The sequence below is a fragment of the Alternaria arborescens genome (genome assembly GCF_004154835.1).
Source record: "Alternaria arborescens strain FERA 675 chromosome Unknown contig_89, whole genome shotgun sequence".
In the NCBI taxonomy this organism is placed as follows: Eukaryota; Fungi; Ascomycota; class Dothideomycetes; order Pleosporales; family Pleosporaceae; genus Alternaria; species Alternaria arborescens.
The window spans coordinates 14,305-40,735 of NW_021167944.1; the positions used below are offsets into that span (position 1 = coordinate 14,305).

Genomic DNA, 26,431 nt, shown 5'->3' on the forward strand with positions numbered 1-26,431 from the left:
CTGCACGGTGATATGATAGCAGGGTGAGGGGAAGAAGTCTCAAAGGTATACTGATCTCTAAAGTATATAGGTCAATCACTCGTTCCGTACTAGAAGTCATCCAGCTTCCTTCACACTCGCTTTCATTGCTCTACACTCCTTTCTCGTGCATTATTTCGGAACACTCGTTGTGGATACGTCCTTCTTTTTGTCAGCGTAATCACACTGCGCTTCGGTTCATATCATGCTTCTTCGCTGTATCTTCAGTATCGCAGCTCTAGCTGGCTATACTACTGCTTTCCCCTTCACTTCGGATCTACGACCTAGAGCAGCCTGTGACGGAAACACCGCTACCACACGTTCACAATGGTGTGACTATTCCATTGATGTAGACCCATCTGACGACGTCCCCGATACTGGGGTTACTCGTGAATACTGGTTGGAGCTCACGGATGTTACTGTTGCACCGGACGGCGTGTCACGCTCAGCCATGGCTGTCAATGGGTGAGACAACATCGCTATCAACTACATTTGCGACATACACTGACTCCACTTGCACCTTCAGATCCATTCCTGGCCCAACCCTCATTGCAGACTGGGGCGACACTGTCGTTGTCCATGTTACAAACTCGCTCATAACTTCAAACAACGGCACGAGCATCCATTTCCATGGCATCTGGCAGCTAAACACAAATGACCAGGACGGTGTCAGTAAGTAATCCTAGATCACGAACGGACTGTAAGAGAGTGCTGACTTCTTACTCCCACGACTAGGCTCGATCACGCAATGTCCGACAGCCCCGGGTGAATCGATGACCTACACTTGGCGAGCGACGCAATACGGTTCCTCATGGTATCACTCCCACTTCGCACTGCAAGCATGGCAAGGTGTTTTCGGCGGCATCATCATCAACGGACCCGCTACCACCAACTATGATGAAGATCTAGGTGTACTAATGCTCAATGATTGGGATCATCAGGTGTGTTCATGCCCACAGGAAGCTCAGTCGTTAGACTCCACTAACTCGATGTAGACTGTTGACGAACTCTATATCACCGCCGAGACTTCTGGACCTCCAACACTAGACAACGGACTCATCAATGGTACGAACACGTACGAGGACGGAGGCTACCGATTCAATCAATCTTTCACTTCTGGCACATCCTACCTATTCCGACTTGTAAATGCCGCCGTGGATACACACTGGAAGTTCATGATCGACAATCACACTATGACCGTGATCGCTTCTGATCTTGTCGCTATCGAACCCTACGAAGCCACAGTCATCAGTATCGGCATGGGCCAACGTTATGATATCGTCGTAACAGCTGACCAAACCGATGCTACTGACTTCTGGATGCGTGCTATTCCTCAGTCAGCCTGCTCCGAGAACGATAATGAAGATGACATCCGTGGCATCATTTATTACGGAGACGCACCCGGTACCCCCACTACTTCGGCCTACGACTACGAGGACAGCTGCTCCGACGAGACCGACAATATCGTGCCATATGTTTCCAAGACCGTTGGTTCCACAGCTGGTGCCACAGCCGACGAGCCTGTCGCCGTTGGGTTTAACAGCGACAATCTCTTCAAATGGACGTTGAACAGCACAACCTTCGTCTCTGAATGGGAAGATCCAACCCTCATGAAGATCATGCAAGGCGAAACGGCCTTTGAGACCTCCAACGCAGTATTCCTGTTGCCTAATGCTGACGAATGGGTCTACGTCGTCATCTCCACGACGCTCGCTGTGCCTCATCCAATCCACTTGCACGGCCATGATTTCTACGTCATCGCGCAGGGCACAGGTACTTATACCGATGGCGAGACGACTCTCAACCTTGACAATCCGCCCCGTCGTGACACCGCTATGCTTCCTGCATCCGGGTACTTGGTATTGGCGTTCGAGACGAATAACCCCGGGGCTTGGCTGATGCATTGTCACATTGGATGGCATACGTCTGAGGGCTTTGCGATGCAGTTCGTCGAGCAGTACGACGCAATTGTGGGCATCACGAGCAATGACACATTGACCAGCAACTGTGACAGTTGGACGAGTCATACCGAAACGGTCGGTATTGAGCAGGATGACTCCGGTGTTTAGTTTGCGGAAGATGTTTCTGCTGTCACCGCTGTGGCTCACTTTGTCTGGTTTCGAAGTTATAGCTGTCAGCGGTTTTCGTGTAGTGCAGCCTGCCCTTCTGCCGTGCTTACCTTCCATCGTCTGAGCTATGTCCAGTAGTGGTAATCCTTAGATCTATGTGTATACGCTCTTTTGTACCCCTAATTGCAATCACACCACGTTCTGTAGAGCTGTTCTCAGTTCACTTGCCCCCATAAACGTTGTGTTTCATTTACTACTAATTAAAGATTTCCGACATTCAACTTCAGCATTAGCGACGCACGCGTGCGCCTACTGTATCAACAAAACCCAGGCATCCGGACCCAGAGAGCAAACAGATTGTAAGATCCGCCTGTCTTGCCGAGCTCTCCCACAAGTCTAGCGGACAATGAGTCGATGTTTGCCTTAAGCTCAACCGGCTGTAGTTTCTTGAGCGTGACCGTGGCCAACGAAGCTGTCGCAAACATACTTTGCAAGCTAAGCTCACGCACATTCTCCTTTGCCTTGACTCCTGCTGGTACAGCGAAGATGGCGTGTTGCACTTTCGTTAGACCCGCCTTCTCGACCAATGCCGTCGGGCCCTCCCTCATGTCCACGCCCTGTCCGTTGGTGACCATGCCCACAAGCTGCCGCATGGCCTGTTGAAATTGTTGAAGCACTGGACCGGCACCCCAGTCCTGCCACTACATCTCGATCAGCTGAAACCAGCCACCAGGCTTCACCAATTTGACTAGGTTCATGACAGCATCGTCCAGTGAGCTGAGACCGACGCCCGGAAGTGCCATACGTGAGTGCACTAGATCGAACGTTCCTTGCCATTTTAGCGGCCACGGCTCGTTCATGGTCTGGTGATGGTACGAGGTGTCGTTTGGAGTCTCTTTTGGGAAATAGCTATCTTCAATGTCGTTTCCTATCCATGTGTTCGAAGCAACTCCGGCCGCCTGGCGCACATCTCGAAGCCAGATACCTCTCTTCGTTAGCTTTGAACAGTTCTTCGGCTCGGAGATAGCTACCACTACCAGTAGCTTGGTCCAAGACCCGTAACCAGCCTTCGGCAAGGTCTATGGGTGCGAGGAACAGCTGAGGTATTGCAGAGTAGACCACTTTGTGCTGCTTGTCGAGGCGCTGAACCTCATCCTCATTAGCGGCAAAGATGACGTTGTCATCGTTGAGTCCAGTCTTGGAAATTGAGGTAGACGAAGGCATACTGCCGACAAGGAGTGATTTAGCGAGAACAAAGCTTCTCTCGGTTTTATATATATATTACTGATGGTCGATTAGACGTTCGAAAATGTAGCTTCTGTTTGACGTTCCATGCACTCTCTGTGATGTTACGCCCGATCTGACTGTATTTGCTACATGAACGGGCTCGCACAATGCTAAAAGTCTCCGTTCTGAATCACGTATGTCTCCGCAAAAGTCATATGTCTCCGAATCGTCACTAGGCAAGTCGATCACGGCGTGCCACTTGTGTAGTGCCTTGTCTTTCGCTCATATATATCTATACGGCCTTTTGCATATGTGCATGCGGCATGCTGCTTCATCAGAAGATATGCGGATGAGCACCTTTCCCACATGCCGGCCAGAGTGAACGTGATCGGAAGAAGCGAGATATGTGAGATTTGTGAGGCCTTTGTATACCTTGCTGTCAGCGCAAAAGGTTCAATCGATGCCTGAGGCAAGGCAAGTACTTTTGATGTACGAATTGCACGTGGACATCAGCTAGCCTTGCGCATCAAAGTTTGGGCCTAGTCGCGATCTGCCGAGAGCAAGCAGCCACACCCTCAGATGATCTGGGTTGATCGATCGAAGTAAACCCTCACACCGCCCTCGAATGTACGCATTGAGAGAGAACCGGAGTGACTGTAGAAGATGTAGATATAATTAGAGATTGACATGTCTTGAAATCCGATGTAAAGCCCTTCATATCGGTCTAATGAACATCTCATAACGTAGGAAAGCATAAAACTCGTGTTGAGAAAATTCTCAATTCTCAAGAGCTCGTCCGATTCGCATGCATGCGCATCAAGTGATCTATCATCTTGTCCTTCCTTGGAAACGGATTTCCTATGCCGCTCTTGCTTCTGTTGCCTAACGTAGGGGGAGGGGCGTCAGTCAATGGCTTCCTGTGAACCGGGCGAAGCTAGCGTGCTTGATGATGGGGAGACGAGCGCATCGTGGAAGTCGACTCACATCCAGCGACTGGGCACCAAGTGCGTTGTCCCTTTCCTCCAGCTCCACCATGTAAGCTAGAGTGGTGTCGTTTGAGGTCCGCAAGGCGACCGAAAGTCATGCCTGAACAGGCGCGCTTGTTGCATCGATATCGATCGCCGCGCACCTCCCCATTACTAAGGATGGTGCCGATGACCATGTGCTCGGAACTGTTCGCAGTAGGAATGTGAGGACTTTCATAACCTGAAACGCCGTGACTTCGAGGTGCGGCCCGTTGCGGAAGTACAACATCGATGACTGATGCATTCGACGTGACGGGAAGCTGATAGCTATGGAACATAAACGTTAGCTAGGCTATCTTCGAAATAACAAATTTCGGGGTATGCGCGGCTGTCGAGATGTTTGTCCATGCCAGCTGGCATCCGATGGCAGGCGGAATCCGTTCGAGACTTGTCACAAGTCGTCACTTGTGGCAAGTCACGAACTTCATCCGCTGGTACGTGGGAATCCATCCAGGAAGGATAATACTAACAAGGTATCCGTCCGACTCAGGGTAAGTCATGGTCCTCCATCCGCTGGGCGCGGGCATCCACCCAGGGAGCATTGGCCTGGCAAATGATCGCGGTTCTCGTCTACGATGACTCTGTACTCCGCAATCGAATGCGCCGTACGACCTATGAGGAGCTTTCGATCGTGCATGGGTGAGACAGTCGAAGCGACGTTAACAGATAATGCGATTGCTTTCTGACGCCCACTGCACGGCGAATCTTACTGCCTCATGAAATCGGCCTTATGAAGAAGGCAGCGCAGATCTTGGGGTGTGTCCGGTCTGGTAGAGGGTATATGCGTGGGGAAGTCCGGTATGGTTGGAGAGGTATAGTCCTGTGTGGTTGGAGAGGTATGGTCCTGATGGCTTTCGGTCGAAGCGGTATCCTATGTCCTTTGAGCAGCGCATCAACTTGAATCCACAAAGATCGTACCTGCAACTCAATTAGCACATAGCGCAAAGTGTATTCATGGGTGATCACCTGAGAAGAGAGGCATGGCCTTATGTTGTCGAGTATAATGACGCCGATAAAAGAGGCGCTGTTTGTAAGGTTAGGCGATCCGGGCAACTCACTGTTCCTGACGCTCGTTCACGTGCAAAGCGTGTGCATCCATGGCCGGGTGCGACGGCGATTGATCGCTAACATAAGCGATACGCGGGTTCATAAAGACTTGACCAGCCTGTCCATCCGACACTTCGAGAGCGGAGGACCCAGCTAAAGGCTGGAGCAAGGCAAAGTCTAAGCACAGAGATGCTTAGTAAAGCCGTGTGTGTGTAAGTGATACAGTACCGACTTACCAATACCACTATATTCGACTGAGTGATCGTCATAATTGGCAAGGTCAAACGGATGCGCGTGTTCATAATCAAAGAAACCAGCCATGTTGGTAATGCTAGAATATGGTAGCCTCAATATCAAGGGAAGAGATGCTCATAAGGTCGACTATATTATAAACAGGAAGTCTGTAGTTGCGACGTGGGAAGAGAAGTTCGCAGCTTTTTGAAGTGTCGGGGTAGGCTGGCGTAGGGCGCCTTTATGTTGTTCTGTTGCGCCCCATAATGTACAACGCATCAAGTAGGGCACATTTTCTCAGCTCATCGAATGTGGCGTTGAGGGTGACAGACCAATCAAACAAAACCACCTTCCAGTCCATCGAGTCCTCCATATCCCAATCCCCAGACGTGCGCGGCATAGTACCTACCGTAATTCGCCATCCACACATGATGATAGCTTCTTATTGCATCACTCAAGCGATCCAGCAACGCCTCAGCCTCATCCTGCTCCTCTCTCGATGCACGCGGAAAGAACTTTGCTCGCAGAACATGGAACCAGAAAGTTGTCTCAACAGTAGCCATCAGACCAAGGCCGGCATAAACAGTATAGCGCACTGCTGGTTTTGCGGTCGGGAGTTGCTTGATGAGGCTGAAGGACGGGAGCGACGGATTCTCGGCTTGTTGACGTGGTAATGGTGGGGAAGACGTGGGGTTCTTGCTGGAGTTGGGTGACGTCTGGAAGCGCCGCGTGTTCATGGCTACAGCATGCGCTGCATCGTGCAGACGATGAAACATCCGTTTCAACGGAGTGATGCGCATCTTGCTAGGTCTGAGAGCCATCCGGTGAGGGGTCATACGTGGGTAGGTAGTGAGGCTGAAGAGTGCACGTGATGCCGGAACGATGAAATGGCAGAGTCGTTGAAAGAAGATTATGACTTGGTATGAGATTTCGACCCTAACCTACCTTGCACTCACCTACAGACATTCTATATACTCATCGTCTTCGCACTTTGGTGACTGATTCTGTCGAAGTCATGGGAAAGGCAGGCGCCAAGCCAGGAATGTTTGTTTTGGGCTTAAGATTGCGAGATATTGGCGTTCGCATCAGCAATCTTACTCCGCAGTAGATTTTGCGCAGGGGTCAGCAAAACGGTGCGTCCGAGCGCCGTTGACGTCGACGGCCAGCTGAGCGATATCAGTTCATATGAGGGCTCTAAGATATGGTGAAGGACGGGCGAGAACATATGTTACTGCGTGATTGTGCGCGCATCATCGAATCGGGGTAGTAGATGTATAGAAACAGGGAAGAGCGGAGAGGAAAGAGCGGTGGCAGGGGGCTTGGCGGGGCTGCTTTGCTGGCAGGGACACCTGGTTGAGTGTCTTGTGGGCCGGCGGGCAATAGTCAGGAACAACAAATCGCTCGACGCGCCCGAGCAGTCGACTACCACACCTCCATTTCCCCTACGCCATTTGCTTTTTTTGCTCCCACCGCTCTCCCTATGTCTCTGCAGCTCTTGCCCGCCGAATAATTCAAAAGAGCATGAGCGACGCTCTCCACGTTACTCGCACGCATATTTTATTCACAACAGCATAGCACCTGCCGCTTATCAAGGCACTGTTTACGCGAACCGAGGGGTCGTACACATGGACACGGCCGGCCTTGGTGGCATGCCAGGGCCTCGGTGTTGCTGTGGGAGCCAGGACTGCGCGTTCCTGGCTCACAACGGAAGACTCTTAGACGGGCTTGAGAGGGATGTGTCAAAGGCTGCACAGCTGGGCCAGGTATGAAGTTCCTCCTCACTGCACTGCCAGTGATCGCCTGCCCTGCCGCGGCTCTCACCTCGCGCATGCCGCTAACCTTTGCCCTGCAGGCCCTACTCGTCCGCCATGAAGCCTACGTCGCCGACTCGGAGCGCGAACGCAAGGAAATGCTCCACACCATCGACACGCTCGAGAAGGACAAGATAGAGCTCGAAGCCAAGAATGCGGAAACCATAAAGGCCAACAGGGACCTCTTGGACCAGCTCGAGCAGCTCAACAGCGCCGTTGCCGAGTCGGATGCCCACATACGCGCGCTGGAAGACACGCTACGATCCACCGAAGACGAGATCGACCGTCTAAGCTCCCTTGCAGCGCGCACCCAGCTCCTCGAGCGCCAGCTGATTGACCTCGAAAGAGAACAGTCGCAGTTGCAGAGCAGTCTAGACGCCAAACTTGTCGACGAGCGAACAGCCATACAACGATGGAAGGTAGCAGAGCGGACTATAGGAGACCTCCAGGACCAGATCGACCGCATCGAGAAGGAATCCCGCGCCGAACGCCAGCGCCACATGGAAGTCGTGGCACGCATGGAGCGCAGGATGGCTGTCGAAGAAAACCTCCACTCCGCCGCCGGCAGGCTCAAGGCTAAAGCAGGGACTGACAAGGGCGGGCCCAACGTCGTCTCCCACTTTGTCAAGGACATTCTACTCGATAACGCGAATTTGCAACACGGAATACTGGAACTGCGCGAGCTACTGGGCAACTCGAACGAAGAGGTAGAGCGCTTGCGAGACCAACTCAAAGTCCACCAGCCGGTATCGAATTCATCTGAAGACGTCACGAGCCCTTCACTGCAGAAAGAACTGGAGATGGAACAAGAAGCGTCACTACAGCAGGAACTACACATACATCACCACTACCACGGCCCCAAGGTTTCTCGCAACGTTCCCAAACCGCCCGCGCAGCGGCGGCCAAAGAAGAAGCGCTTCTCGCTCACCCCGACACACTTTGACCCGCCTCCGACGCTCGACCGCTCATCTACGGCGACAATACTGGAACACACTGCCGTCACTGTACCAAACTCGCACAGATGGTCTCAAGCGTCGACTCTCACACCAGGCTCTTTCGCGGGCTCGCCCGTATCAGACTCCCACCGCGGCTCAATGTACGACCGCGTCTTCAGCGAGGCCTACGACTCATCCCGTCCCACCAGTCCCCCTGATTCAATCGACTTCCAGTCGCCCATGTTCGGTCCCGTCAAGTCCAACGACTACAGCTCTGACCCCGACGCTATGCCTCCGATGATGCGGCGATCATCTGGCACACTCGAGGTGGCCAAGAGTGGGAGCAAACATCTCCGCCGCAAATCCCGCGGCCTCATGCCACCCAGCCTTTCCACAATGCGCAGCTCCAGCACACCGATTGCCCTGACAACTAAGAGTAGTCCTGCAACGGCTGTGATATCGGCTGTCAGCCCCGCAAACTCCTTCTCGGATGCTAGCTTCACGTTATCGCCATACCTCCAGCAGACGGAGCCCCAGGCCGCCATTCCAGAGGAGCGGGAGAGTGAAGAGTCCTCGCTTCTAACAGCAGTGCCTTCACTCATGACATCCACGGGCGACTTTGAGCCCGACGACCTTGTCTCCCCCATGACAGCCATGCGCCCTGCAATGCGTCGTCACGCTTCCCACGAATCCCTCATCTCTGTCTCTGGCATGGACATCCACACTTTGCAGTCTCGGCCCTCACAACTCCTCTACTCCAACGCCGCACGCTTCGCCACCCCAGGCAACGCCGGCTCCGTCGGGCCCGAACTCACACCCTGGACTGCCACCGCCCACGGCACTCTGAGCAATAAGACGAGTCAGAGCAGCATGGCGCAGCGGGATAGGTTGTACGCGAACATTGCGAGCCAGAAGCGCGGGCCGAGGAAGAGCGATGGGCCCCAGGTTGCCAGTGGCAGCGGACAAGGCCTTACAAAGAAAGTCGGAGGCTGGGTGTTTGGCAAGTGGGGTGCTAGTCCCGCTCCCGTCGTCTCTCCCCCTGCTACAGCCACTAGTACTACGGACAATCGTGCGCCTTCGATCCTTAGTCAGGAAACACAATCCACGCAAGACTCGCAGGCTACTCAGGACTCGCAGGCTAGTGAGGGTACGACCAAAGATGGGGATAGGAAGAAGAAGCCAAAGTTGAGGCCGAGTGGCGTCAATCAGAATGGTCCTATTTGGGGCTTCTTTGATGAGGTGCCGGATGCGCCTACCAAGGTTGTTGTGCAGGATTATGATGCTGATGCATTGGGGGAGGCGTTGGCTGAGGCTTCGTAAACGCTGACTATATACGAAGCATTTTCCTTACTATCTATCTTCCTTTGGTTTGGGGATTACGATAGATTGCATCACCGGCGTTTTTTGGGGTTGTCTTTACATTTCTCACGAAAGATTTGCATGTCGATACGCTTCATGATGCGATACGATGGAACGAAGAGGTTAAGTAGTTCCTTGGGTCAATGGGCTCACTTGGATATATGAGTTACGAGCTGAAGATTGATACCCAATTTATTACCATGGCGACGTGGTTTGCTCACTTATTAACATCTCTCTTCTACATGCATCGGCTCTTGTCTGTTGTGCTTGAATCATTGACGGGATCGTTGACCTGTATAGTCATTTAAAGCTCTACTGTGTTTCTTGCTTGGATCAAGGACAACGTTTGTCAAGACACATGTCAATGGCTCCACACTTTCTTCGTCCCCCACTGCAGGCAGGCATGTCACCCCCAAGGTCTTTGAATTCCTATACACGAGCTTCGTCACAACATAGAACTGCTGCCTGGCGGATGTATTCCAGTGCTTGGGAATACGATCAGATTCCAGGTGAAAACACATCTTCCGCTATTGTTGGGCACGAATCAGAACGGAAGGGTCTCACATCTATTATGTTCCTTATACACTATTTCGTGATCTTACTGTTTTGACTGAGTAGGTGTTATATCTATCCTACGTTCTTGTCCAGCTGGAATCATGTCAGTTTTCACGGATACATCTTCCAGCGATTCCTTGGTCGTTCATCAAATAAGTGCGAAAATATGGTCATGACCGATCCGACACTAGGCTATCCTCTTCCTTGGTGTTCTTCCCTACCTTCAACAGACTCCATTCTCCTGACTTAGGCGCTTCCTCATACTTAATCATCATTTTATCCAGTCGAGATGGCTTATGGGTCCCACTTTTCTCAGATTGGACTGCATAGTACATATCGTCCGTAAGTGCGCTCTTGAGGATCTCACTGAGCGGAGCTTTGCGCATGATAGGAAGACGGAGCTTCACATAACGCTTTTGGTTCCAGATCATCAGCAGCAGTCCAAGTATGACGATGAGAACCGGCGGGATAGCAAGCAGAGCTACCCGTTGAGGATCCAATCTCCGGGTAAAGGCAAAGGAGGTCATGAATACAGGATCGCCATCATCCGGACCACCCCTCGCGGCCTGAGCAAGGGCGCCTATGGCCCCGCGAATGAACTTCTTGATGCTATGGATCGTCCGTTTGGTGTTGTTTGCATCTATCATGCCCGCGGTCACTATCAAAGGGAGCTTTGGTTCATTGTATCCATAGAGGGGTTGTGCACCCCGGCTGCTTTGTCCGACGACTATAGGGGCCATGACAAACCAGAGTGCAAGAGAGGTAAGGTTCTGGCTTCCTACAAGCTCATCATTGTTGTCCCTATTGTTGACCCCACCAGGGTTGCGAAGACGGCCAAGGAAGTTGATCTGTGGGATTGGTAGATCTTGCGGAGCTGATCCGACAGCAAGAGTGTCTTCCACGATTTCGACGCTGATGCTGCAGGATATTGTGGAAATATTGGAAATTTTCCTTGCGGGACTTTCGGAAATCGTAGTGACCTCTCCGCCTTCGATAGACTCATTCATCGCACCAAAGAACAATGTGGCCGATGTTTTGGCCGGCGGATGAAAATTGTACTCGTGAGCCCACACTGTAAGCCTTTGCCCTGGCCTTATCAAAACCTCCTCGTCACTCCCATCCCTCCTCGTCTCATTGGGGTTACCCGGACCTATTTTCATGTTGGTGTTGAAACAAAGGAACTTGTCCTTCCATTTGTATGGTCCCGGATTTGAAGCACCACATGATATGGATTGCTTCAGTTTGACAGCTACAACAGTCATATTGCCTCTCTTCTCAAAAGCTGAACGATCAATGAACCAATCTTGATATCCCTGCATTGGCTCCTCAGTGATACCCGTCGACCACGAGCTGTAAAAGGCCGTCGCCCCTGAATTAGGAGACGTTGGGGGATTATTTTGACTGAACGGTGGTCCGATACCTCCTCCTGGTCTGGCTTGGCTTTTAAATGCCGTGGTGATGTTACGTTGGTCATATACAAAACCGGTGAGCGGGGCAGCACCAAGGGGTAGCAAATTTATTCCGATGGTGCAAAAGACGACGAATACAGAGTGCAAACTGCGTGCAGCTGTGAGGGCCCACAATGAAGATAGTATGGAGCCTCGACTGGCTTCGAGATAGTTATCCACTTGGCCGATTGTGAGGGACCGTATATTTAACAGCGGCCAAAGCGCCACTTCAGACATTCCATGGGCAGCGTATGCGAGTGCCGCTAATCCGATGATATAGATGACAGTCACCAAACCCTGTACGACTGCAATGTTCTTCCGGATCTCTTCGACATTGACTGCCACGTGGCATTCGATTGCCCATTCTGGGCAGTGGAGGATCTGCTTGCTCAACCAGGTTGTGAACGCAATCACTGCTGCGACGCAGACTAGTCCTGCAATGAATGCGAGTGTCGATTTCCAGTCATGGCGTAGAAAGTTTCCGATGTAACGTCCCTGGGGTGAAGCTTCGTGTTGATGCCCGTGTTGCCGTCCGTGATACCGTCGGTGCGAGGAGGAACGATGCATTGTCTCTAGAATCGTATCGTAATTTGCTGATAAGTGACGAGAGAGAAGACAGGCAGACATGCCTTTAACTAGATAGTTTCCCTCAGCCTTGTCGTGACACACCATGAACCGACGTGGCTTGCATGATAGTACCCCTCAATAGACGTGATGGTTGTGCGCCATGGACGCCACAAAGCTCCAGACCTGTATGTACGTGGCATAGGTTCGTTGGAATGTTATGCATGGCTTGGTCAGATGAAGCCTATAGATTGCTAGAGCGGGCGAGAATCACAATGGCAAGGCATCAATCACAGACTGCTGGGAAGCAGGTTGCCAAATGCACCTCTACCCGATCGGTCTAGCTACATCGCCGGATCCAGCCTAGTTTGGGCGTGCCATTCATCTACTGCCCCATTATCTGCCTTGCTTCGAACGTACTTTGGAAAGCCAAGTACGTTAAAGTAGGTTGTTCTTGAAGTCCGGTTTCTAAATATAGATGTGAGCCGTACTATTTGTATGCAAAGCATTGACAAGGCAAATCGCTTCACCGGAACGACGCAAGCTAAGAAATACAATGCAACGCAGCTTACCTTTATCTCGCTAAGCAGACATCCTGGCTGCCATTGCCGCCCTAATGCTAGGCCAAAAAATCTTCAAAGTTCTCATTGAGACGGAGAGCCTGTGTCGTCGCTAAAGTTCTCAGGAGCAGCTGAGCCAACAGTAGCGAGAGACGACGATTACATGCTAGTCAAATGCGGCCAATGTTCTGTAACTCTCATTAGCCCACAAGCAATTCTTCATTCGCATGCTCGTTGAGAACGGGGTGAGGTGGACATGGTGTTCTCGCAAACAATGATTTCAAAAGCCCTGATGAAGCACATAAATCCACACCGGTGTCCGAAGCCTTGCGATGTTTCCAGATGCAAGCAAAGTCTCGAGCCCTTCCTACGACAAACCACTAACAAAAACTTATCCTCACCCAACCACAATCTCTCTGCCATAGACACATAAACGATGCCTCGTCCTCCACTTCCCCGCAATGAAAAACCTTCCGCCCTCAAACTCCACAACCTCCGGCTCTTCCATACCACACTTTTCCATTACCTTCTGACTTGCCCCATTCTCGTCATTTACAATCGCCCTCACAACAACCTTGTCGTACGGGGTCCAGTGAGCCGCTGGTACACGCGCACATCTTTGGAGAATAGCGGTAATGGATTCCGTAGCATACCCACGGCCCCAGAACTGGGGAAGGAACATGTAAGCGAGTTCGAGTGAAAGCGACGTGGATGTCGAACCGTGCTTGTCGCGTGGAGGAAACTTCGTTTCAAAGGCGGATAGGGTGCGGAGGGTGATCAGGCCGATGAATTGCTCCTCGTTGCTCTCATCATTTTGGGCAATTTCGTGGACAACGTAAGGGAAGCGATATATTTTCTCCTCACCTCCTAGATGTGATACCGGCAGGATATTCTGCAATGCTTTTTCGGTATCCTCGGGAGTTTTGGAGGCACCGTAGAGACTTGGATGTACTGTTAGTTGAGAATGATGGGATAGGAGAGGGGGTTTACCTCCACCATGAACTCTGTATGTCGCTTCGGAGTTCATGAATCCAGTCGAACTCTTGGGAAGAGCGGGGTGCGGTGGTGAGGAGCGTGAGCTTGAGGCGTGGAGTGTCAATGATCAGGTCCATATCGAAGCACGCTACCAGATTGCCGCAATATATTCGACAGAATGATTGTCAGAGTTTAAGTATGCTTTGTGAGCGCTCACGACTGGATTCCAGAGCTTGGCTTGAAATGAGTGATGGAAGTTCTGCGTTATGTTGGTGTCATTTCTGGCCCTCTTATATGCTGCTTCGAAAGGCGACCTGCGGCAAGTTCATCGCACTGCCGAGGGTGCGGAATTGACGAAGCGATAACATGATAGTTGTAGGGTGGAAGCTGGTCTTATGGACGCTTTAGGCGGTCCTGAGCTCCGTCCTCGGTTATTGGACCAGTCCGAACTCCGAACCGACCCTTCCTTCCGATCATGAATTACACTTCAGCCTACACAACTCCAGATCTCCACGACGACTGAGCCTTATCTGCCATTGATTGTACGCCTCTATCATCATCTCATCGGCCCACTGTCTTACAAGCGCCCCAGGCCGAGGTTCGATTTGACGTGCACGAATGAGGTCATAATTGCCCCTCTTCCTCGAACCATTGACATCCTGTAGACTGATCGTTACCAGACAACGCTTCCATAATCTGAACAAGCTGTTTAAGAATTCCTATCCCAAACGTCTTGCAATCTTTGAGAAGACCTGAATATCCATACCTTATATCACCCATTCGTTAACATGCATGATGTGCCTTCGTCAAGCACGCATCTGGAAATTGTATACGGTGCACCCCACGTTGAAGGCAACGTCTCAGGCGAGCTACTAGCGTCCAATATTGAACTCAGCTTCTGGGGCGGTGTTGACCATGTCACCGGAGAGGTTATCGATCGTTCCCACCCCTTGGTGCGGCAATGTCTGAAAGACAAGATACTGGCTATACCAGGTGGACGTGGATCATGTTCCGGGTCAGCCACGATACTAGAACTAATCATGAACGGCAATGGGCCGAGGGCATTGATCTTCGAGCGTGCCAACGAGATCCTTGCCGTTGGTCTCTTTGTCGCAGAAGAAGTGTTCGGTAGGATGATACCTATGCTGATCGTAGATCCTGGGGACTTCAAGACCATACTTGGATGGAACAAGAGGAACATCTTCATCCAAGGTCACTGCATTTCGACACGACAATTGGAGGCAAGCACAAAAGACCACTATAAAGCCTTGAGCCCTGAACACGTTCGACCTCACACGCCTGAGCTCTCGGAACTTGACAAAGTCATGCTCCAAGGTGACTACAATGGAAAAGGCGGGTACACTAAGGCTCACGAGCTGGCTATGAGGGTCATCATCCGAACAGCAACCATCATGAAGGCCCCATCATTAATGTCTGTATGTCAAGCACATGTAGACGGCGCTCACTTTGGGCCAGCATCCGTCTTCTTCGGCAAACGGCTTCGTGATTTGGGTGGAAAGTTCGCGGTGCCCACTACTGTAAATGCTATTACTGTCGACGGACAACGCTGGCGAGACCTGGGAGTTGACACAGGCTTCAGCATAGAGAGCGATGAGTTGGCAAAGATTTTCCTCGACATGGGTGCTCAGATGTCGTTCACATGTGCGCCTTATCAGCTTGATTCAGCACCGAAGCTCGGCGACCAAGTTGCGTTGGAGAGTCTAATGTTGTGTGCTACTCGAATAGCGTTCTTGGTTCAAGAACGGCTAAATATCCAAACATGCTCGAAACACTCATCGCTCTGACCGGTCGCGCTCCTCTAGCTAGCATCCACTTGACCAAGAACAGGGTACCAGAGATCTCGATCTCCGCACCTCCATTCAACCAAGTTCGCGAACCGCCCATTGACGACTCCTTTTGGCCACTACTCGGCTGTAGGATTGGCGCTAAAGCAGGCTCACGTATTCCTATCATCACTGGTTTCGGATCTATGGAGCGTCCACCATCTCGAGACGCTTTGAAAGCCTTCTCGGCCGCGTTCGCTACCAGTGCTGGAGCACCCATGTTCCATATGCTCGGCGTTACACCGGAAGCCGAGCAATATGCAGGCCTCGTACAGTCTGACGCGTTACAGCCAGAGATCAGCATCACTTGGCACGACTTGGAAGATACGTGGACAGCTTTCAATCAGGATTCCGATTCCAAAGTCCTTCCTCGAACGGTAGATCTTGTGTCCCTTGGTAACCCTCACTTCTCGCTCCTCGAGCTCAAATCGCTTGCCCAACTCGTTCATAGACGTACTAAACATTCTTCCACTTCTGTAATCGTAACGACATCGAGGGCACAGCACAGTCTTGCGACGCAAGCGAACTACATTGCGGAGCTGGACGAGTTTGGTGTCCAGGTGCTAACGGATACGTGTTGGTGTTTCATCCGCGATCCCGTGATCAAGAAGGAGGCAAGATGCATCATGACAAACTCAGGGAAGTATGCGCACTACGGGCCCGGCCTCACGGGCCGAGAGTTCTGTTTTGGAAGCTTATCCGAATGTATTGCGAGTGCTTGCACCGGGCAATGGGAAGCAAAGGTGCCAGAGTGGCTACAAGTCGGAGTACAGAACTCGTCGTGATGATCAATATCCATCATTAGAGTCACATGGTCATATCAAATCAATCCCGTTTCATTTTCCATGGATATGAATTCACTCGCTTCTATTGAGCTGGGTTCGTGTTTCATGTCTAGGTGTTTTCTCCTTGATTACATGCCATCTACTCACTCGCCTCCAAAGGTCACACCGACAAGTTAACAAACGAGATCTGAAAACGATTTATGAAGTTCACACTCATATTGCAAATGAAATCGAGTTGGACGAATCGCCCATAACCGTGATCAACACTATGCCACGATGAGCGGACAACCATTCTCTGGACCTAAGCTATACCCACCTGACTTGGCCAGAGCTGTCGGGTTAATTGTGGAGCAATATTCCGCTTTACCGAGCGATACCACGTAATCCTCAATGACTACATGATGTAGCATCGTGGTGTCCGATCTGGTTACGGCCGCAAAATAAGCTCTCCGAGCTCACGGGCCAGTATTCTGCGAAGGTGTACAGCATCCCCTTCAGGCTTTTCAGGTCTACACCTCACTTTGCTCCCTTTAGTCAACACATCATGAGACGCAACACAATCAGCTCAAGATTCTGCCTAGTGGTGTTACTAAGTAGTTTGTAGACGAAGCGAATCTTGAAGACACCACAGTTTCCCCGTTAAGACTATATAACAAATCTGCTTGCACGCATCTGAATCCTCGACTCCAGAAAATTTACTCTTTCTTCAACCCTCAACAACCATTCATTCCACAAAATGATCACAATCCCAGAATCTACTAAAACCGTCGATGTCTCTATCATGGACACCGGTTCTAAGATTGGAAACATTCCAGCCGCCGTGTTCACATATCCGCAGATACCTGGTTTCGAAAAATTCGAAGATATCAGCTATGTGTTTGTGCTCACTCACACTGACAGTGGGGGCAAGGTCAGGCGCGTCCTTTTCGATCTTGGGGCTCGCAAAGATTGGGAGAACATGGCACCTCATGTTGTGCAGGCAACGAAGGCAATCGAAGGCGCTATACTTGAGCCTATGTACAATGTGGCAGATCTATTGGAACGTGGAGGGGTCGATAAGGCTAGCATTGAAGCACTGATCTGGAGGTATATCAGTTCAAACCTGCCTGGAACCGCTGAACTGACGTCTGGAATAGTCATGCGCACGTCGACCATGTTGGGGACCCATCAATCTTTCCCTCTAGCGCAACGCTTATCGTCAGTCCTGGCGTGAAGGAAGATTGTAGGAGAAACATTCTCTTACTAACAGTCTGGTCAAATTCTAGCGAAGGGTCGTTAGTGCTAAGACAATGTACGCTGTAGATGAACGTAGCCTAGTCTAGTAGACCTTAGAAGAAAGTCAGGCGATTGCAACCTTCGTCCGCCTTTCGTACCTTTCTTTCCCAGCTGAGATGAGCCGACGGGTTATGCATTATCTACGCTAGATTTGGTATCGCGTTAGGAATGACTGATTGAAAGCAAACTGGCTAACAATCAGTTCGATCTGCAGACTGAAACTGGCTTGCTAAGGACGCATGCTCCACTCTCGACTCTTAGCATCGCCGTCCACGAGATAAGTAATTGCTTTGGAATTCTCCCCGATCACAGGTTTTGTCAGCAATCCGGCTGCTTGGGTCACATTCTCTCTCGTGGAGACTTCGTTGCTTTCAAAGAAACCCTGTCTGTGTCTCTGAGTGCAATTGTCCTTCAATCGTCATTTCCACAGAACTTATCATTGCGGCAATTATTGTCCTTTATCACCGGGAGCAATAGAGTATTGGAACAAGACTTTCAACTTTCAACTTTTAGCTTTCAAGCAATCCTAAAGGCGGCTGTCGAACACGACATTCGGAATCTCAAGGAGAATGGTCAACGCAGACATAGAGCGCCTCATCGCAATCCCCCAGGTTGTTCCAACGTTTCACAAACGACCATATCCAGCAATCTCACCTCTTCGGCCTGAATTGAGTCAATCAGGGAAAACAGTCCTGATTACGGGGGTTGCCGAAGGGATCGGATTTTCCATTGCGCGAAATTTTGCGCGGGCGTCTGTTTCGAAGATTATCATCTTAGATGTCGATGAGGATGCTCTTATCGCTGCAACTTTTGAACTGAGAGATGAGATCGAAGATGCTAGTGGGGTGACCATCGTAGACCCCCGAGTTTGCAACGTCGGCGACATCAGCGAAAGTGACACCATCTGGTCGAGTCTTTCTAAGAAAGGAACACTAGTCGATGTCCTTGCGCTGAATGCGGTATGCTATGGCCCTGAAGAGCCGCTTCTGGATAGCGGTCGGGACGCGATTTTGTCCAGTTTCGATGTAAACGTTTGCGCATTATTTGTCCATACTCAACATTTCTACAAACAAGTTGGACACGTTCAACAGAAGGTAAGTCGGGCGCACGTGAGTGGGACTGACTTGAGTTACTGTCTACTGTCAATGACTAGGGGAATACACCGCTAGCACCTCTTCGCAGTTCCTCGTCAATGTTTCTACCAACAAGATATACCTATGGGATGCCGAAGGAGCCCGTCCATCGTATGGTCTGACTAAAAACTCCGGTGCAGTCCTAGTGCAGCAGATTGCCAAGGACGTGAAGCCCGAGAAGTTGCAAGTCATAAGCTTCCATCCTGGTGAAGTCTTAACCGAGTCAGCCAAAAGGCATGGCTATACCAAGGATACTATCGAATGGTACGACGGTAAGGTATATCGTGGAGCCAAACCTGCTACCCTGGTTTTTTGATGTTTTGTTACAGAGGACTTGAGTGGGCAGTTTGCTGTTTGGACTGCTACGCGAGAAGCCGAGTTCTTGCACGGTCGTTTTGTCTTCGCTGCTTGGGATGTTAATGACATGATGTCTGAAGGGTTTCAGGAGCACCTTGCCGATCCGTACTACCTTAAGGTCGGTATCAAGGGATTGTAGACTGCAGAGACTTGCGAAAATACTTATAAGGCTGTAACTAGCGATACCGCTTCCAACCACCCACAAACAGCAGAGCGACTGCAAGAAGAGTGACTGCATATGTACTCTTCATGGATCTGTGATTTGGACCATCATCACCCTCACTACATCTCGCCTCCCTCTCTGCAGAGTCATCGTCGTCGGAAAACTGGTAACGACGAGGTACCTCACCTCCTAGATAGTCATAGTCCGCAACGCGTCTTTCAAGCATCTTTCTCTTCTTCAGATTTGTGGTTCCCAACCCCTTAAACAACGTATCATCATCGAGCCCATCATATTCAAAGTTGCACTGCCTCACATGCGCAAGCGCAATTAGCACAACATCGTCTTCACTCATGTCATAGTCTGGGAAAAACCGCTCTAGAAGCACCCGCTCGTCTGACATCACTAGCCCTAACAAAGCAAACACTCGATCTCGCGGGTCTTTGCATTCCGAAGTGCTGTGATTGATGAGCAACTGGGAGAGTGCAAGATGCATTTTCGGATGGCGATCCGGGTGGCGTCCGGTGATCAGAGGGAAAGCTCTCCAAAGCCCGCTGTCAAAGTTTCTTGGCATAGACGCTTGGTGGATGCGCTCAAGTACGCCTGCACATGATCCAAGTGTTTGTTTGAAATCAAGCCAGTTCATGCGCGTGTTTCCGCAGTACACGTTCACATCTCGGCCGAGGAGAAACTCCTGGATGACCCAGAAGCGAGTCCAATATGAATGGTTTGCTAGATGGGACATCTGATCGTAGAAATCGAAGCCCGAGTCCTCAAAAGTTCGTATTGGTTCGTGCCAATATCGATATCGCTCCACAGATGGTGGAAGACCAAGCCAAACAGACTCGACACTCGCGTTGCGATATATTGTATCCATGCGCCGAACTTGCGCGGTACGTTCTTCGTTGTTCTTTTGGTCGATACAAATTGCGTCCACCCAGAGGTGTGTCCAGCCTGCCGTTTTGTCTTGGGCTAGATAGTGCAGACATGACTAGAGATTGAGTCGGACAGGGAAAGGTTGGCCATTAATGAATATGTGCTCCGATGGAGTCTCATTGCCCCAAGTGTATGAGACCGCAGTGTAGCGAGGTGCTGAGTTTTGAGCAAAGCTGGTCATGCTGAAGGAAAGACGGTTTGATTGGATAGAAACAGGAGTCAGAAGTCGGAGGTCGCTATTGCCTATAGGTTGATAGTTGAAGTCCATGGCTTTGTAGTGCAGATCGTGGATGAACCTGGAAGGTTGGGTACTGCCATCTGCGTCAGCTCAGCTTGCTCTTGATCAAATCGCTGCCTAATGGAAGCGACTGGGCTGCAGGATGCGCATCGCTTCCTAATTAGAAATTATGGATCAAGTGTCTCCGAATTGGTCCAGCGGAGGAAGTACGACAAGCCAACACGGAATGCGGTGTTCCAGCACTTGATGTCAAATTCAAACCACACCTTCCTGTAGGTGGCGTCAATGTGTCAGGATCTGATAGAGACAGCCAAACGGGACGTCCTGAAGAAGCTAACGTATTTTGCAAGCGAGCCGCCCATCCCACCAACTTTGCGCACCTCTCAAGCTCAAAGTAATCATGTCTCAACCCCAACAACCTTTTTTATACTCCTCGAAAGCCAATATGCAGCTTACTATGTCTTCCCTTGATAGAAACCAGATCAAGGCTCTAAGAGTAGTTAGTCGAACTTTTAATGTCCCTCGTACGATGCTACGCGACCGACGCGCTGGAGCAACTGTACAAACACTGTACGATGAATTTTACAATTAGAGGCTTCGTTAGCGAACGAAGGCTACGGCAGTCAACGGATCGCACCAGCTGCGAAGCTATACGACATGGCCACGTAACAAGAGCCTCTAGCACGATGCCTATAGAAGCTATTAAAGAGATGGACAAAAAAGAAGAATCTTTCAAGTATATAGATCTCATTGATAAGTGCCTATTATTTATTATTTCCTCTTTATCTACGGTTACTGAAGCTTGCGTTTGCATTTATATAAGCCACAACCCGTGCCAAAGAATCAGTTACAAAGGCGTAGCTAACTGCTAGTACAATACTGTATGCACCTGCGAGATTAGAGTAGTGTCTAACTGTGCCACTGTTGGTATGTGCACTCTCACACCACAAGTAGCGATCGTCGCCAAAGTCGCCGAGATATGGGATGGGCCCAATATGAACGTTTTCGGCCTGTGTCTGCATGGCGAAGGTTATCGAGGGGAACCAATGCTCCCCGCACTCGAGTATGCATCCTTGCAACTGAAGCTTTGATCCACAACCTCTATCGACTCGCTCATCGCTAGATATCCTACCAAGCTAAAGGGTGAGACTGTACTCCTACATGTTCTATCAATTAGAAGTGCAAAGCACATGACCTAGTTCTTCATGTCGTGACACATCTCATTAGGATCATAGCCCGAAACAAAAGCAACGTAGTAGTGTCAGAAGCACCGCACTAGTCAAGCACAACTTAACGAGTGCTAGATGTATCCCCACACACTAATGCGCAACTGGCCGAAAATCATTACAAGCACCCAAACGACACGAGAACACTCAATCTGTCGACATGTGTAGATGGTTAAAGCTAGTTGCAGCGAGTATTGCCAACGACTGGTGCAGCCTGCCACCCATGTTAAAAGTGGAAGTTTTCACGTAGGAATTGAAGTACGTTGGGGGACCAAGTCTTGCGCATGGTCTAAGCTAGCAGCCGCACATTTCGATTATTCAGCTTGCGCCTTTGCATTGGCTTGGTCTCGGCAAGGTCGATCTATGCGCCATCACGTCAAGTCCTCTCAAGCTTCGGTTCTAGACGTCCAGCCACTTTGCGCTGATCGGTAATGCTTGTAACAGAATGGCAGATGTGGACGGACGGGGACGTGCGCGAGCGCCTCAGATCAACATAAATGACCCGCTTGTATGAGATTGCTGCACTTAATACCTAAATGCGCATGTCCTTCGGATGATGTGCAGTCAGCTCAACATTAACATTCAGTCAACAGCAGAAAACATGCAACCTAGCAAATCAAGGGAGCTTCCAGAAAAGGAAATCATAAGCAATGAAGTTGCCCTCCATAACAAGCCTGACGAAGATCTTGAGAAGTTATGGGACCAAGCCGAGGTAGTGCTACCGAGTAATACCAATTGATCCAACACTCATCAACGTGTCCGCCTAGAAAAATTTCGTCGCAGTGACGGGCATCAGCCTCCGTAACAGGATTGACCAGGAAAAGGACGAAAACGGGTTCCAAACCCAGATCAGCGCCAAGGTGAACAAAATACTCAAGGCGGGTTTAGCAGAAGTTGTCGTCGCTAATCGGGGAGAACACCCTGATATCCGCAAACGAGACAAAATCAGGAGCATGTTCGAGAAAGCCAAAACCATCTTCTTTGGGGTTTTCCGTGTGATTTGGAAATTCCAGGAGTTCCTCATGCCTATGGCCACGAGCATTCCCTTTGTGGGGGCTGGGGTTACACTGTTGTCTAAATCCATCGAGTTACTCGTCGAAACGACTAAGAACTACCACGAGATTTTCATAAGCGCGGCAAATCTCTTTGAACAGGTCGGTTTCTTCTCTATGAGATTCGACATGGTTATGGAAGCTCAGAAGGCTGGTGCAACAGTGCATCCCAAATTCGTAAGTGCAAAACACGGCCGTATCCTTCTGTCCAAGCCGGTCATCTCAAGTGAGCATCTGAACTGATTGCGTGATAGGTTCAATTCCTGAGTGTTATCCTCAAGCACGTTGTCGATTGCGTCGCTCTCTACGTCAAATTGACACAGGACTCGGGGAAGGCGAAAGGCTTCAAAGAGATTGCCAAAGTTACAAAGATGTTCTTTGAGACAATGGCAGGTGATGATCAAGGAGTGGACGCGCATCTGACACAGTTGCGACAGCTTGTAGAAGAAGAGAACAAACTGTCTTCTGCGTTGGTCCTGTCAACGGTTCTCCAAATACACACAAACGTCCTCACGGTTCGCGAAAGTGTCGGCACCATTATGCACACCATGTTAGAACCAAGCAAGATTGGAAAGCTGAAGGAGTGGCTCCACATCGACAGCGAGCCCTGGACTTCTCGTTATCGCGCATGCGCTGACCATCGTGTGCGTAAGACAGGAGAGTGGCTGTTGCAGCATGATCTTCTAACGGCTTGGATTGCCTCTGAGAACGAATCGCAAATCCTTGCGCTCGAGGCTGCTTCCAGTACTGGCAAGACGTATCTTGCCATTGCTGCAATCGATCACCTCCAGAGACATGCTAGAGACCACAAGTCCGCAGCTGTAGCTTACTATCTACTTGATCGTACAGCCGTTCTATCAACTACCGGAAACGTCGTACGGGCAATCTTGTTCCAGCTCTGTGTCCAGAATGCCCAATTCTTCAAGCTTGCCCAACCAATATTGGAGGATTCGAAAAATGACAAGGGCGAAGATTTGTGGAACAGTATTGTTCAGGAGGTAATGCGGAAGATACCGGACTTGACTTGCTATATAGTTCTTGACGGCTTGGACCTCATGGAAGAGAAAGAATCTGGGAGTTTGCGCGATATATTGCAACGCTCTGGCCCGGCAAGCTCAAGAATGCGCTTTCTACTCACAGGTAACAACACCTGGTTAAGCACCGTCACCGAGCACACTAGCATCACAGCTGCCAGACTCTCGCTCCATGAAGGGTATCCCCATTCAAAGGATATTGCATTAGTCGCGAATGACTTTCTTTCGAGATGCGATCTGTTTAGACAAGCACTTAAGAACGACGACTTCCAAGCAAACGTCAGTGAGCGACTCGTCCAGATGGCTTCAGGTGATTACTATATCCTGTCCTGGTATACTTCAAGCATGCGCCGTGCATCATCACGGTCTGAAGTCGAGCGAGTCATGATGAGAAACCATCAGTCTCGTCAAGATGTTGCTTTGCACGATCTATCTCGTCTAGCGAAGCAGCTACCAGAGAAAGATTTGCTGCAGCTGAAGGAAACCCTCCATTTGCTAGCGGCCCTGAACCATCTGGGAGTCGCGATGCCGCGATTAGCGATCGTTCAAGATTTTGTCGCACGAGATGGGGACCCTTCCACTGTGGTCAAGTCTACCATAGAGTCTGCCTACTCTTGCCTGTTGACGATAGACCATCGCAACTACCTCACGTTTGCCGCAATCGAGATTGCGAAATACCTGCTAGTCGATCCTCGCAAGAATTTGGTCGCGCATGCGCTCTTACAAAATGGCAGCCACGCTCAACTACGAGCTATCCAACAGTTTCTGACTGCAACTTTCACCCCAGAGGCTCTAGATGCACATGGTTTCAATAAAGAGTTCTTCGAGTCTAAGGAGAAACAAAGTTCTGCGCTGTCGCAATTCATCGTTGATTGGGACACCGCGATGGCAAATACAGCGGTATGCTTGATTCAGAGTTTGGGAAACTTGAAAAAAAATGTTAACGGTGACCGGAACGAACAGACAACCGCTATGTCTGCATTTGCTCGTGATTTGCTACCAGAGATCCTATTTCGACTTCGGACAGTCCAGCTGAATGCTGACGTGGGAGTCAAGCTAGGCAGGAACCTCGCAACACTTTTCCTCCAGGACGATATGTTGAACGTGTTTCTCCCTGTTGAAGCACAAGAGCAGACAAATAAGAGCTGGGGCGCAAATAAAGAATATTTCGAGGCAGCGTTCAAGTGCATGGAGGCCGGGCTAATTAAATACAAGGCATCGACACATGTTTTGGGTTTGAATTGGCCAGATATTAAATGTGCCGATGACTTGAGAAGGATCACAAGTCAAATGGTAGCGAGAAGATGGTTGCAAAGCAAATCCTTCTGGGCAAGAGCAACTATCAGGCATATGTTCCATTGGTTCACGACTACACCTGAGCTGGAACTGCAGCGTGATACTTGGAAGAAAAGCTATGAAGGTTACGACGACCAAAACTGCACCGACTGGTTTACGCCACCCAACTGGTTCAAAATTTTGAGTTGGGTTAAGGCCGGGAATGTTCAAATAACCGACAAAGCCGATCTCGACGTTCATACCGCGGCAATCTTATGTGCGTTTGGCGATCACACAAATGCGCCAGACACATTACTCTCTAATCACATCGGGACCGATTGGCGGGCTGCAGTGTTGATGGCTGAAGCGACGTCCTGGAAGGCTGATTTTGGCATGGAGAAAAGGGAAGCATTTGACGCAGCGTATGGCTTTTGCGATCAATCTCTGATACTCATGAATAGCTGCAAGGCTGAGCCCCAGTCAGTGATGAGGGCGATCGACGACATGCTCGAGTGGCAGTCGCATTGGGAAGACAGTTTCAAAGAGATGCTATTCAGAGAGTCGGCAGTCAGCATGTTCAAGAGCAACAATGGTGACTCATTGTCCTGCAAGATGGTTTCTGATACCTTAGGAATCGCTGTTCGCGGAAGAGGCATCGACGGTGGTTTTGACATCTTTATGTCCTTCTACAAGTCTTACCGGCACCGCCTAATCAAAACATTCGCTTACCAGGCTGACAAGCCTTGCAACAGCTTCATGCATATTGCTTTGAGCAATACCATCGCCAACGATGCAGACGGCGATCGTCTATCCACCTTATGTAAGGTGTATCGGGACTCACGCCGCATGGGTGTAGACAAAAGTCGATATGAGGAAGCAGAATGATTGGATATCCTCTGGGCAATATGCAGACGCAAACCTCATGGAAGACCATCTTCTCGACGAAACGACTTACGACCAATTGAAAGCCATTCAGAAAGGCGAGTATTTTCCTTCAGACCGATCGCCGGACGATAACTACCTGCCTTCATATGCTTCGATGGCATGTGACGGACGCCAGTGCAAAACTAAATCGCTCAATGTAGGTGAAGTCGCGCAGACTCATTGCTCGCTGCTTACGCATTCGGGGTACCCCGAAGACTACTGGGTTTGTCGCGATTGTGTGTCGACAAAGCTTTGCGTTACGTGTCGTGGTTTCTTAGTAGCAGGGACGTTGCCACTCATGGGTTGTCAGGCTGGCCATGAGGGCGTCACTGTCAAGACTTCAAAAAAACTGTCGGAAGACGATTTTG

The 26,431-nt window shown here is 50.3% G+C and overlaps 11 protein-coding genes across 11 annotated transcripts; 6 read left to right on the forward strand and 5 right to left on the reverse strand.

Moving 5' to 3' along the window:
• Positions 1 to 223: 223 nt before the first annotated feature.
• AA0111_g12591 (Laccase-2) lies at positions 224 to 2,087 on the forward strand (the record flags this gene model as incomplete). The annotated part of the gene is made up of 4 exons (XM_028646588.1): positions 224 to 483; positions 545 to 690; positions 754 to 959; positions 1,014 to 2,087. The coding sequence occupies 4 exons, from the start codon at positions 224 to 226 to the stop codon at positions 2,085 to 2,087; spliced, it is 1,686 nt and encodes a 561-aa protein (XP_028499803.1).
• Positions 2,088 to 2,404: 317 nt separating this feature from the next.
• AA0111_g12592 (hypothetical protein) lies at positions 2,405 to 3,311 on the reverse strand (the record flags this gene model as incomplete). The annotated part of the gene is made up of 3 exons (XM_028646589.1): positions 2,405 to 2,782; positions 2,828 to 2,996; positions 3,073 to 3,311. The coding sequence occupies 3 exons, from the start codon at positions 3,309 to 3,311 to the stop codon at positions 2,405 to 2,407; spliced, it is 786 nt and encodes a 261-aa protein (XP_028499801.1).
• Positions 3,312 to 5,067: 1,756 nt separating this feature from the next.
• On the reverse strand, positions 5,068 to 5,707 carry AA0111_g12593 (hypothetical protein; the record flags this gene model as incomplete). The annotated part of the gene is made up of 3 exons (XM_028646590.1): positions 5,068 to 5,257; positions 5,398 to 5,563; positions 5,623 to 5,707. 3 exons carry the CDS (start codon positions 5,705 to 5,707, stop codon positions 5,068 to 5,070), a joined length of 441 nt encoding a protein of 146 aa, XP_028499812.1.
• Positions 5,708 to 5,952: 245 nt separating this feature from the next.
• AA0111_g12594 (hypothetical protein) lies at positions 5,953 to 6,354 on the reverse strand (the record flags this gene model as incomplete). The annotated part of the gene is made up of 1 exon (XM_028646591.1): positions 5,953 to 6,354. The coding sequence occupies one exon, from the start codon at positions 6,352 to 6,354 to the stop codon at positions 5,953 to 5,955; it is 402 nt and encodes a 133-aa protein (XP_028499806.1).
• Positions 6,355 to 7,382: 1,028 nt separating this feature from the next.
• AA0111_g12595 (hypothetical protein) lies at positions 7,383 to 9,683 on the forward strand (the record flags this gene model as incomplete). The annotated part of the gene is made up of 1 exon (XM_028646592.1): positions 7,383 to 9,683. One exon carries the CDS (start codon positions 7,383 to 7,385, stop codon positions 9,681 to 9,683), a length of 2,301 nt encoding a protein of 766 aa, XP_028499813.1.
• A 764-nt stretch (positions 9,684 to 10,447) lies between these two features.
• AA0111_g12596 (hypothetical protein) lies at positions 10,448 to 12,292 on the reverse strand (the record flags this gene model as incomplete). Its single annotated transcript, XM_028646593.1, has 1 exon — positions 10,448 to 12,292. One exon carries the CDS (start codon positions 12,290 to 12,292, stop codon positions 10,448 to 10,450), a length of 1,845 nt encoding a protein of 614 aa, XP_028499804.1.
• Positions 12,293 to 13,246: 954 nt separating this feature from the next.
• AA0111_g12597 (hypothetical protein) lies at positions 13,247 to 13,961 on the reverse strand (the record flags this gene model as incomplete). Its single annotated transcript, XM_028646594.1, has 2 exons — positions 13,247 to 13,790; positions 13,840 to 13,961. 2 exons carry the CDS (start codon positions 13,959 to 13,961, stop codon positions 13,247 to 13,249), a joined length of 666 nt encoding a protein of 221 aa, XP_028499805.1.
• Positions 13,962 to 14,612: 651 nt separating this feature from the next.
• Positions 14,613 to 16,453, forward strand: AA0111_g12598 (hypothetical protein; the record flags this gene model as incomplete). The annotated part of the gene is made up of 2 exons (XM_028646595.1): positions 14,613 to 15,486; positions 15,648 to 16,453. The coding sequence occupies 2 exons, from the start codon at positions 14,613 to 14,615 to the stop codon at positions 16,451 to 16,453; spliced, it is 1,680 nt and encodes a 559-aa protein (XP_028499815.1).
• A 736-nt stretch (positions 16,454 to 17,189) lies between these two features.
• Positions 17,190 to 17,666, forward strand: AA0111_g12599 (hypothetical protein; the record flags this gene model as incomplete). The annotated part of the gene is made up of 1 exon (XM_028646596.1): positions 17,190 to 17,666. The coding sequence occupies one exon, from the start codon at positions 17,190 to 17,192 to the stop codon at positions 17,664 to 17,666; it is 477 nt and encodes a 158-aa protein (XP_028499816.1).
• Positions 17,667 to 18,297: 631 nt separating this feature from the next.
• Positions 18,298 to 19,357, forward strand: AA0111_g12600 (hypothetical protein; the record flags this gene model as incomplete). Its single annotated transcript, XM_028646599.1, has 3 exons — positions 18,298 to 18,822; positions 18,911 to 19,133; positions 19,191 to 19,357. The coding sequence occupies 3 exons, from the start codon at positions 18,298 to 18,300 to the stop codon at positions 19,355 to 19,357; spliced, it is 915 nt and encodes a 304-aa protein (XP_028499814.1).
• Positions 19,358 to 22,379: 3,022 nt separating this feature from the next.
• On the forward strand, positions 22,380 to 26,024 carry AA0111_g12601 (hypothetical protein; the record flags this gene model as incomplete). Its single annotated transcript, XM_028646600.1, has 3 exons — positions 22,380 to 22,490; positions 22,546 to 23,007; positions 23,085 to 26,024. 3 exons carry the CDS (start codon positions 22,380 to 22,382, stop codon positions 26,022 to 26,024), a joined length of 3,513 nt encoding a protein of 1,170 aa, XP_028499799.1.
• Between the last annotated feature and the right edge of the window lie 407 nt (positions 26,025 to 26,431).